Source organism: Colobus angolensis, unplaced genomic scaffold (assembly GCF_000951035.1).
Source record: "Colobus angolensis palliatus isolate OR3802 unplaced genomic scaffold, Cang.pa_1.0 Scaffold237, whole genome shotgun sequence".
Lineage (NCBI taxonomy): Eukaryota > Metazoa > Chordata > Mammalia > Primates > Cercopithecidae > Colobus > Colobus angolensis.
This window is the reverse complement of record NW_012115566.1, coordinates 1168210-1180655: the sequence shown is the minus strand read 5'-3', so window position 1 is coordinate 1180655 and position 12446 is coordinate 1168210. Positions and strand designations below refer to the sequence as shown.

Below are 12446 nucleotides of genomic sequence, written 5' to 3'. Positions count from 1 at the left end.
AAAAAAAAAAAAAAAAGAAAAAGGGCAGTAAGAAACACAGCCCAGGAATTTAGGCTTCCTCTTACATTACTGTGGTCTGCAATGAGGTCTCCTGGAGCACAGGTTTCACTTCTCCCCAGATTGTCTTTAGTTGTACTCTACTTTTTTTCACGTTATTTCCCCCTCTCCTAATTAACTAACTTTTCAAAGAATAGAAGCCATGTTCTCCTGTATTCTCTTCAAGAGCAAGTTCAGCCGGGACACCCAACACTGGTTAAATTGTCTGTTTGAATAAAATAATGTCTTTCATTTGTGAAGAAGCAACTCAACCACCATTGGTATGCTAAGAACCTTTTTTTATTTTGCTGGAAGAAGATACGTGATTTCCATCTATACTCTTTGGTCTGGATCTCAAATAACTAAAGGTATTAACAAATGGTTCTCATTTACCATCTGATAGCAATTTGCTCGTAATTTCATAGTGACTTTAAGTGTTAGGCAGTTACATGCATTCTCTCATCTTCTCACTTAATTGTACATGGTGGAGGGTAGGGGCCATGTTCAGTTTCCCTTTATTCTTTGAACCTATCTCTTCTAGGCCTTGTCTGCTCTTGAGGAAGATGGTCTTCTTTGCATGTTGGCCTTTATCAGACAAAACAACAGCACCTGAAGACACACAGGCATGTGCACGTCCGTGCATGCACAAACATACTTCCTGGAACAGCAAAATAATTAAAGAAGGAGAAGTTATTGAAACCGTAATGTATAATTAAGAATTGCAGATGTTCTGAGGAAAGAGGGGAGACAAAAGAATCACAGTGGGCCCCATATCTGCCTTTAGTGACTCAGTTTAGTGACTCAGTTCTTGAACTCAAAAGCTGCTTACCTTTCTGCAGATGAGTAAACTTAGAATCACAAGTTCATTTAATTCCATTCAAAATGGCAGGCTTTTAAAACTAAAAATTTAAATAAGAAACTATAAACACACCACCTACAAGAACTAGAAGATAACCAATAACACATGTCAACCTATGCCCTATCCTCTATCCCATCCTCTCTCACACTCCATAGGTAACCATGCTATTTTTGTTCATATTATAAAGGGTATATAAGGTATACAGTCTTCTGAGACTTTTTTCACTAGACATTGTTGGTAAAATTCTTCACCCTCCTAGATACATCCCCATTCAAATCGCAAGAAATTTTCTTGAATCCAACAAGATTGTTTATCTCTGGTCCAGCTGATGCTGTCAATAAAAGTGCAGTAAGATGCCACTCCTAAAGCACTAGGTCTACTGGGAATAAAGTAGATCCAGTGTGGGATTCTCTAAGTAGCCTGGAGACAGCTCTATCACTGGGGCAGCAAGAACCAAAAGTCCATCCCAAGGGCACGTTTCCCTGGACTGGTACAAGGTATCCTCTTTGTGAGCCCTTATTCTTGCTCCCTGACCCAACTGACTAAAAGTGAAAGTGGAAGATGACTTTGAATAGGATTGTTCACCCCATTTGCCAGTTGCAGATCCTTGAGTTTAGAGTAGACAGTGTCATAAGGCAGACATCCCAGGTCAACGAACTGGTACTCCAAGGCTTCCAGTCTCTGCTCTGTCCCTTCTATGCAGGAAACCATAATCGATAACATTGTGGGGCAGGATCTGATGCATGTGGTCATGTGTTCCATCTCAGTTTCAATCCTGGCTCTGCTGCTTCCTACCTGTATACCTTGGATAAGTCATTTACCCCCTCTGCTGCAGTTTCTTTATCTGTAAAGGCAACAGTATATACTTGATAAAGTTATCATGAGCATTAAGTAAGTTACTGTGCATAAAGCTCTTCATATGATATTCCAAGCACTGCTCTATGTTTGTTAGTAGTATTTATGTACCTGTATATATATATATATATATATATAACCATATACATTTAGATCTCAGAATATTCAGCAAAAGCTAACCTAGACTCATGGAAGCTACTTTCTATAGCTCCTTTAAAACCTGACGAGTGAATGAAGAATTAGGACATGATATCACCAACTCATGAATCTCAGCCATGGAACCCCAATGCCTGGCACAATACTACAAAAAGGACTTGAGAAAATACTTTCCTAGTAAAATTATAGGATTAACCAATATAAGAACTGTAGGCTATGAATGTCCAACACTACTTTCTTAGCACCTCTAGATAGTAGTGACATCATACCGAGAAAGTAGTTTTATTTTCCAGTTTGAAGTAAACCATTGGCCAGAGTGGGATTTTGGGACCCATATGGGAAAGCAACACCATTAACCATTTCCTCCCCACACCCATTCCAACATCCGAACCCAATCCTACCAACACCCAGAAAGCAACAACAATGTAAACATCCATATTCACTTTATTTTTAAACAGAGGGTCATGTACCCAGAGAAGCAGGACTGAGAACCATCATGGGGGCTTGCTTGAAGTGATCTGCCCCAGCCTTCTCACTTCAGAGTGTCTCATGATCCAATGGCCATGGGGGTGGAGCTGCCCCTTGACAGTATGCACTTAAGAATGGTCAATTCCCCCATTCCCCAAAGGAAATGGAGAAAAGGAGCCAAGAAGTCAATGAATCCCTGGAATATTGTCCCAGAATCCTTCCAGGGATGGTATACTACTGACCACCAGTCCACAAATGTGACTGGTAAGGGATCTAGTAACAGAGGATGGAGTTGGGCAGAATATTATCCTGGATGATATGCACCCAGCACTAGAATACACCTTTCATTAGAATGAAGGGAGCAGACAAAACCCTCAGAAAAGATACAAAGGCAGAGACATTGATTAGAACATTATCTCATAACAGAGGTGGGGCCATTACCCACCATTATTGTAAAATAACTGTAACTAACCAAACCACATACAGGCTTCTTTAATGGAGTTAGTAAAACTATGGCAGATTGGGAATCAGGGGCAGAGGTACTGTTCCCAGATGGAAAAACTGGGATAAAGGAGCCATGCTGACAGGGCCTTGTTCCAGTCTAGGTTGTTAGAAAGGAGCCCTAACCCAGAAATGACAGCAAATAGCCATAATCATTATGTGGGGCTGAACCAGAGGAAGCCAGGCTGAGCCAAGAAGGTGGAAGTATCTTGAATGGCCCTCCAAATCCAAAGATTGTCCATACTCTTTATCCCTCCAGCAATGTGTAAAACCAGAAAGTGTGAAACACTGGAGGTGGACATCTGGTTTTTATTTCTAGGATATCTTGATACATCTCATTACATTGCACAATCTGCACAGGAAGGAAAAGGATGGTAGAGAACATGGACATCCTGTCTCCCACTGCAAGGGCGTGGAACATGGTCAGGATACCCAGCTGTGACAGGACGTGGCAAGGCAACAAGATGCCTTGTGCCTGGCATAGGATTATACCCAACAGCCCTTTTGGCCTGAATCCACCTCCTCAAGGGGAGGTCTCCATGGAATGACCATGATTCCCAACATGCCCAGAAAACCCATCTATCCCACTCATGGGGCAGATGATCAGAGGAGCTGCGCTTTTCCCTCCCGAGTAACTCAGACTGAAGTAGGGCCGCACAGGCCCACAAAAGGTAGCATGAGAGAAAGTGAAAGTGTGACACCTCTCTGTCACGTTGTAGAAGGAGACCTCGCCAGCATCATAGTCCAAGAAAATCCCCACCCGCTGAAGCGGGGTCCGCAGGGGGAGGGCAGTCATTGGGGAGGTAAGAGCCCAATATTCTTTCCCATACCACAAAGACACTGCCCAGAATCCATTCTGGGGGGCTGAGGTTACTCCACCTTTTCTGCACACTGAGTCTTCACAGACACCTATGGTCCACTTGGCTTTATCTCCCACCTCTACCTCCCAATAGTGTCTCCCAGCGATGAAGCATGGAGAGCCCAAGACACAGGGAAACAGATTGAACCGCTCGGGGTTGTCAGGCAGGTCCTGTTGGAGGTAACTGTACCGCACTTGCCGCAGATTGTCAGAGAGGATCAGGCTGGGGTAGGCCGTGTCTGGGTCCAGAGTCACGTCCACTGCAGAGACACAAAGAAGAGAGTCAGCCACGGGCCAGGAGAGCCTATTCTAGAACACTCAGTGCCTTTCTATTACCTCCCCAAGAATGAGAGGTTCCCACTAGAAGTCGCACGTATTTTATTTAAAATATATTCTAAACTTCACATTTCAAAAATTACTGCTTGGATTAGCTGGTTACCAGAATACACTGAAAATACTGAATTTTAGCCCCATATCTTTTCTTTCGCATCTGAAACCACAATATCCATTATGAACCGATTTTAAGAGATAGGGTCTTGCTCTGTTGCCCAGGCTGGAGCACAGTGGTGTGGTCATAGTTCATTGTAACCCCAAACTCCTGGGCTCAGGTGATTCTCCCGCCTAAGACTCCCAAGTAGCTGGGATCATAGGTGTGCACTACCACCCTAATTTTAAAAAAATTTTTGGCCGGGCGCGGCGGCTCAAGCCTGTAATCCCAGCACTTTGGGAGGCCGAGACGGGCGGATCACGAGGTCAGGAGATCGAGACCATCCTGGCTAACACGGTGAAACCCCGTCTCTACTAAAAATACAAAAAACTAGCCGGGCGAGGTGGCGGGCGCCTGTAGTCCCAGCTACTCCGGAGGCTGAGGCAGGAGAATGGCGTGAACCCGGGAGGCGGAGCTTGCAGTGAGCTGAGATCCGGCCACTGCACTCCAGCCCAGGCGACAGAGTGAGACTCCGTCTCAAAAAAAAAAAAAAAAAATTTTGTAGAGACAAGGTCTTACTGTTGCCCAGGACGGTCCTGAACTCTTGGCCTCAAGCAATCCTCCCACCTCAACTTCCCAAAGCAATGGGGATTTCAGGCATGAGCTACTGTGCCTGGCAGATACACTGAATTGAGGTTTTCTTACATGCTCATCATCCCTTATTCTGAAAACTTCAGGGGCCCAAAGTTTCACAGAATTCAGAATATTACAGGTTTTAGACAGGTAGGGTCTGGTGCAGCATTCTATAATGAAATATTAATAGATCTGCTATGACATCCACGAATGTTTACCTAATGAAGGATATACTCTAAACAGCACCACATAAATTCAGGTTTTGATACTATAATTTCCTACAAAATAATGAAAAAGGTTGTGGCTTTCAGAGATTCGGGATTTTAGGACTGTGGGTAAAGGACTGGGAACCTGTATCAGTATGCTTACCTTTTAAATCACTCTTTTACAATTATTTTTTACTGTATTTTTTGAGATGAAGTCTCACTCTGTCACCCAGGCTAGTACAGTGGCATAATCATGGCTCACTGCAGACTTCATCTCCCGGGTTCAAGCAGTCTTCCCATTTCAGCCTCCCAAAGTGTTAGGATTACAGGTGTGAGTCACTACACCCAGCCCAAATCACTCTTTTATCCATTCTATAAGATCTTTACTCTGCATATCAAAGCTCTATTCATCTTCTAATGTCCACTGCAAGACACACATCCTCCAAGTTTTTCTTAATCTGCCCAGGCCATTACGCTCTTCCTGTTCTGAAATCTAAAACTATGTATGACCCATGTCATCTCCTCTGGCATTTAGTATTACAGCATCTTGCTATCATCAAGTGTTTTCCTGCTTCAAAAACACTGATAATGGGCTGGGTGTGTGACTCATGCCTGTTAATCTCAGCACTTTGGGAAGCTAAGGCAAGAGGATCGCTTGCATACAGGAGTTTGAGACCAGCCTGGGCAACATAGTGAGACCCTGTCTCTACAAAAAATACAAGTAAAAATTTAGGCAAGCATGGTGGTGTATGCCTGTAATTCCAGCTACTCAGGAGGCTGAGGCAGGAGGATCACTTGAGCCCAGGAGTTTGAGCCTGCAGCAAGCTATGACCACGCCACTACCCGCCAGCCTGGGCAACAGAGAACCTGCCTCTAAAATGAATAATAAAGTATTTAAAAAATTAAAATACTCAAAAAATAAATTAATTAAAAAAACAGTGATATGTATTCTCTCATTTGCTCTTCACATCTTGTTCAGGAGGAAGATCCCCAGAACCCTTGGTTCCCGGTTCAACAATCTGTCTACAACACGTGCCTACCTCTATCTTGTGTCATGGGTGTATCTCCAACCAGACAATGTAAACCCCATGAGTAGGATGATTTATGCTCTTCTGTTCCTCTAAAATACCCTGTACAACGTTAGGCAGTGTAGGATACAAGTGAAGTACTCAGTTAATACTTCTTGAAATAATTAAATACGGATCAGAGCCAGTGCACACCCAGGACTGCAGATCCACTGTATGGACAGTCCTTCTCTTCATTTAGAGGACACTTCATAACAGAAGGTGACTGTGACTGTGGGATGAATACACCTTAGATTTGAGTACTTCTGCAATGTTAAATTTACCCAGGCTCTACAGTAGGGTGAAAGTGGTTGTGAGGGGGAAAGGGAGTTTCAAACTTTGCCCTGAGGCACAGCGATGGGATGACACAAGACTCCTAGACTTCCTTTAACACTCAAGAGTAATAGTGGAGCTCAATCAGTCTTGCTTGTCACACACCATGGTTTGACCCTGAAGCTGGGCAGGCACAGCAGTGTACTAGTGTACCAGCTCTGTTCTACTTTTGGGGAACTGCGGTTTCCACCCTATAATCCTTCTTGAGCACCTGAGATTGACTTTACCCTATAGCTTCAACTCTGAGGCATTTCAGGAGGCAAAGATACTGTTAACACATAGAAACAACTGTGGATTTTTGTGGTTGTTGTGTATCATCTTTATACATGTAACCTAAAGAATCCAAATCTAAACAATTTCCAAATCATTCATAATAGTAGTTAGGTTCACAAAGATTGTTACTCCTTAACCTAATATGGTTTTGTCTCTCATCACCTACCTGAGTATAACTGAGCCTCTCTTAATTCTGAAAGAACAAAAGAGAAAAGTTATAGAAGTCATGAGGGTTTCCAGGAAATACATAACTGAGGGGGCTCTGGTTAGTCATCATAAAGCAGTGGTCTCCATTAGAAACCCCAGAACCTCTGCTGTCAGTCATGCACTAATTTTTTCACATGATGTATGGCTCTATCATCCAACCAAAAGCTTTAAGGGGAGAGGGATTGGGAATCTTAAGCAGAGAGATAACCACATGCCTGAGACTGGTAGAATATGGGATCAAACTGAGCCAAGATCAAGAATTCCACCTTCTAGTGAGTCAGCTGGCTCTGCAGAGGGAAACGCAGTTCCAACCCCACGTCATACGTAACTTTTGAGTTTCATAAGTCATCTGTGTATGACAGCTGAATGGCTCAAATGGCACTCACTGACACTCTGGGGTAAACATGACCATTCATTTATAAGGCACTTTATAGCTGAAACAGAATTTTTCACACATTATCCCACTAAGCCTTTTAAGTGGCAAGAAAAGAAGAGCCAGATCAAGATCGTGCCTGAACTAACCACTTCTGGTTATTACCCACTGTATTAAGTGGAATTTCTCCCCATTTATAGAGGACATGTATCTGCTAACTCTACGTTGCTAGATGCCCCAAAAAGTATATATCTGAGTAGATGAATGCAAATAAGAACTCAGCATATATAAAATAGAAAATAATCAAAGATTGTGGGTGTTTGTAATTTCTAATAATTAAGAGAAGGGTTTACCTACATATAAGGATTTCAGAATCCACCAGACTGCCCAGGAATTTAAGTATTCCCGGGTGGAATAATATATGGCCAACTCTTTACTGAATGTGGCTTGTGAGCAGGAAAATTTAAATTTGGAAATGCTTCTCCAAATGCCTAGAACACTTTATTTAATAAACGTAAATATAGGACTTATTGTGTCAGATTCTATTCTAGAAGTGTTAGAAATGATAACTAACCTTAATTCTTATACCTTAGGAGGTAAGAACTATTACTGTTCTGTTACAGATAAGGAAATTGCTTGTTCAATCCTTACTAAGTGGTAGAGCCAGGCCCAGAACCCAAGCGGCCTGACTCCTGACTGCCCGCTCCTAACCACGTCCCTGGCAGTGCTGCCTGTCAGCGCTGCTTGATTACCTCCTGCCCGAGCTGGCACCTGTGCCCACAAGCAGTAGAAACTCAGTAATTACAACGATAAACACTAGCTGAAGTGAAATGTATCCAAGGTAGTTTTTGTTCATACTCTTTCTGAAATAATCAAATTAATTCTGGATTGATTAATTTTTGGATTGCTTATTTTTCTCCTCCATCAATGCAGATTGAGAATTGACTAAATACAGTTAACTGACTTCAAATTAGAGCAAGAGGCTGTTAGTTGAGAAAATTAGTTAAGACCAAGGGAAGATGTAAAATATAAGGGAAGGCTGGCCAATGGGTATCACCCCATGTTTCCCACTTTCAGTGCAGATGTTCTATTTTCCAAGCAACTTTCCATCAAAAGCCCAGTAGGTAGATAAATTTACCTTGGATTTTCTCCATATCTGACTGCATTTTTTCTAAGAAAAGAAAACAAGAAAATATTCAGTTTGCATCCCACTATCTGGCTGGAAAATATATCCTTTCATCAGGCAATATGCAGATATTGAGTATAAATCCATTTCCCCTCATGACACCACTCCTCACATTACCTGTGAACTGCTTTAGACTCTCCGTCAAGAATAGACATTTTTGGGCAAAAATGTGGATTTTCTCTTGCAAATCTGGAGGCGTGATCCAAGGTTCAGGAATCCTGATTCTTTCAGCCCTAAATTAAAAAAACATGAGTAAATTTTTTTTTTTTTGGGATGGAGTTTCGCTCTTGTTCCCCAGGTTGGAGTGCAATGGCGTCATCTCGGCTTACCGCAACCTCTGCCTCCCAGGTTCAAGTGATTCTCCTGCCTCAGCCTCCCAAGTAGCTGGGATTACAGGCAAGCGCCACCACACCCAGCTAATTTTGTATTTTTAGTAGAGACAGGGTTTCTCCATATTGGTCAGGCTGGTCTCAAACTCCTGACGACCTCAGGTGATCCTCCCACCTGGGCCTCCCAAAATGCTGGGATTACAGGCATGAGCCACCGTGCCGGGCCTGAGTAAATTATTTTTCCCAATTCTGTGACCTTCCAGGAACTAGGACAGGGGCTAAGCTAAACTGTCTAGCACAGATGGACAGTCTTTAAAACACTACAGCTTTTCCCATCTTCTCTTCCTGAGCTATGATCCTCTAGACCGAAACAGGATAGATATTGTACTCATTCTCATATCCCCCAAAGCACCTAGCTCATGGCTTTTCAAATATTAAGTACTCAAAAAGATTCACTGAATTACCTATGAGGCTGACTTTGCCAGAAAGCACTAGATTCCATGACAGTCCTTGATATTTATGGTGGGCAATTAACCCGAATTCTCAGGTTCCCAAATACGGAGAGAATGACATGTTCAGACAGAAAGGCACTGTGGGGGACAATACCCAATTCCCTAGCCCTGCAAGGATGTCTATAGCAAAGACTGCCAGTTGCCTATCCAATAGCCCTTCTGCCATCTTCTGCCTTTTATGGCTCACAGCTGCCCAGTCCCATAGCTAGATGTGACCTTGTGACTGAGTTCTGGTCTATGAGAGAGAAAATGTATCTCGTGATGTTTTGAGAAGTCTACTTAAAAAAGTAACATGACCGGGAGCAGTGGCTCACGTCTGCAATCCCAACACTTTGGGAGGCAGTGGTGAGAGAACTGCTTTGAGGCTAGGAGTTCAAGACCAGCCTGAGCAACATGGTGAGACCCTGTGTCTACAAAAAAAAAAAAAAATGAAAAAAAAAAAAAAAAGCAATGTGATGTGACTTATCTCCTTCTTCTTGGTTAGCATTCTACTAGCTATCATGGAATATATGAGGATCATACCTTAGGGATGGTAGAACAGTAAACGGGAAGAAACCTGAGTCTGAGGATCACTGGAGTTACCATACTAGCCACAGACTACCTATCTGCACATTTCTTTTCTTTTCTTTTTTTTTTTTTTTTTGAGATGGAATCAGGCTCTGTCGCCCAGGCTGCCAGGCTGGAGTGCAACAGCATGATCTCAGCTCACTGCAACCTCCGCCACCCGAGTTTGAGCAATTCTCCTGCCTCAACCTCCCAAGTAGCTGGGATTACAGGCATGCATCACCACACCTAGCTAATTTTTGTACTTTTAGTAGAAACAGGGTTTCACCATGTTGGTCCGGCTAGTCTTGAACTCCTCACCTCAGGTGATCGACCTGCCTCGGCCTCCCAAAGTGCTGGGATTACAGGTATTAGCCACCGCACCCAACCTGCACATTTCTTTTATAGATAAGACAAAATTTTATTATGTTTAACCCTTAAACCAATAACATTTTGGGTTTCCTATCTTATATAGCCAAATTCAATCCTTAATGTCACAAAGTGCTAGGGTCTGAGGGAGCTAACTCTGTATGTTAGGTCAGAGCTAGACTGGCATCATAAAGTAGCAGGTAACAGTATTATTTGCTTGGGTCATCTGGCTGGGACTAGTATGAACTCCAGCTTATCTTCATCCTAGGGTCCCTCAGGAACCTCAATTCCATCAACATGATTCTATCAACACAGGCCTCCCAGCCAAACTGCCCCATCTGCAAGGACCTCCCCAGTCTCCTTAAATGCTCCCACACAGTCAAGCTGCATTTTGCTTTAGAAAGTTTTCATCATTCAGGGTCTTAATTACCTTCACAGTACAGCTTCCTCAAAGTTTCCACCCCTGAAGGCATTCTTGCACCAAACATTAGCTTTCCAAGGCCCATCCCACTTGCCAGGTCATCCATCCTGCAAATACAACTTTGCCCTGGCTTACTGCCCCCTCCAAGCTCTCCCTCTTTGGTCGTGTTCCAGCTGCCAGGGAGTTTTTCCTCACTCTTTTTTTTTTTTTTTTTTTTATGGAACAAAGAAATAGCAAGAGTAAGAATAAGAGCCAGAATTCAGGTGGCTCATCAGTAATTATGTAAATCCAGGACAGTCACACCTTTCTTAGGCTTTATTTCCCCCATTATAGAAAAAAAAAAATGAGATAATGAAGGATTATGAGATAAGGAAAGGATTCTGAAATGTATAGGAAGCAACAGACATAAACTACCCTTATGTTCAGCCCAGGTCTCTGTAAGGCCACACCTTCTCCTCTCATACCCCTAATCCACCAGCAGCCTCCCACGTGAACCCCCTACTTCCTGAATTTTACTGAGTAGAGCTGTGATTCATCTAATTCTTAGTATACTAGTGACTCTCTTCAGGGATATGTGTCAATTTGATAAGATGTCCATCCTCAGGCTCAGGGCTCCTTTCAGGATTTACAAATGTGAAGGAGACAGTCTTCTCATATTTGATTTAACACTAGGGAAACAGAAAACTATACCTGCTCAATGTGTCCCCAATGTCCTGCAAGAGAAAGGAAAAAAAAAATAACCATGAGAAGTCATTTATAACTTCAGTTTTCTTTCACAGATGTTTGTTGAAAAACCAACTACAGACTGGCTCTTATGGGAGAAATCAAGGAGAAAAGGATCGCTGGAATATAACTCAGTTTTGAGGAGCTAAAAAGCAGGCAGAGGAAAATGGGATGCATACTATTTGCTATACCAGCATTTCCCATATCCGCCTTCAGTACCCACCATCCACTGGTCAAGGGCCTCAGGATTTCAAATTTACTAACTCAAGTATCCTACGATTGGACCTCAACTTGCCTACCTGTCCACATCTTTTTCTTTTTATTATGAAATAATATCAAATACACAGAAAAGCTGTTAGTACAAAGAACTTCAGTATACTTTTTTTTTTGAGACGGAGTCTCACTCTGTGTAGCCCAGGCTGGAGTGCAATGGCGAAATCTTGGCTCACTGCAACCTCTGCCACCTGGGTTCGAGCAATTCTCCTGCCTCAGCCTCCTGAGTAGCTGGGACTACAGGTGCCTGCCACCACGCCCGGCTAATTTTTGTGTTTTTAGTACAGGCAGCGTTTCGCCATATTGGCCAGGATGGTCTCGAACTCCTGACCTCAGGTGATCCACCCGCCTCCACCTCTCAAAGTGCTGGGATTACAGGTGTGAGCCACCGGCAGCCTCTCCCTTCTTTTATACACAAAAAGTAGCATACGCTCGTCGGGCGCGGTGGCTCATGTCTGCAATCCCAGCACTATGAGAGGTCAAGGCGGGTGAATCACATGAGGTCAGGAGTTCGAGAAGAGCCTGACCAACATGGTGAAATCCCGTCTCTACTAAAAATGCAACATTAGCCTGGTGTGGTGGTGCATGCCTGTAATCCCAGCTACTCGGGAGGCTGAGGCAGGAGAACTGCTTGAATCCAGGAGGCGGAGGTTGCAGTGAGTCAAGATCGCGCCATTGTACTATAGCCTGGGCAACAACAGTGAAACTCCGTCTCAGGAGAGGAAAAAAAAAAAGTAGCATACTCTCTATTTTATATTTTTATTTTCCACAAAGCAATATATACTGGAAACCACTCCGTATTAGTTCATAGGTATCATTCTTTTCTTTTTTTTTTTTTTT

The 12446-nt window shown here is 43.1% G+C and overlaps 1 protein-coding gene across 2 annotated transcripts in view; it reads right to left on the bottom strand.

Moving 5' to 3' along the window:
• Positions 1-2332: 2332 nt before the first annotated feature.
• TRIM27 (tripartite motif containing 27) overlaps positions 2333-12446 on the bottom strand; it is a 25140-nt gene continuing 15026 nt past the window's right edge. Inside the window, exons 4-9 of one of the 2 annotated variants that reach the window (XM_011944882.1) lie at positions 11301-11323; positions 8554-8669; positions 8389-8421; positions 6837-6863; positions 3883-3994; positions 2333-3602 (exon numbers count right to left, since the gene is read on the bottom strand). In XM_011944882.1, the coding sequence (XP_011800272.1) occupies positions 3584-3602; positions 3883-3994; positions 6837-6863; positions 8389-8421; positions 8554-8669; positions 11301-11323 (330 nt within the window). In that variant the 3' untranslated portion in view covers positions 2333-3583. Of the gene's footprint in view, positions 3995-6836; positions 6864-8388; positions 8422-8553; positions 8670-11300; positions 11324-12446 lie in introns of both variants that reach the window. The other variant, XM_011944881.1, reaches the window with a different exon arrangement.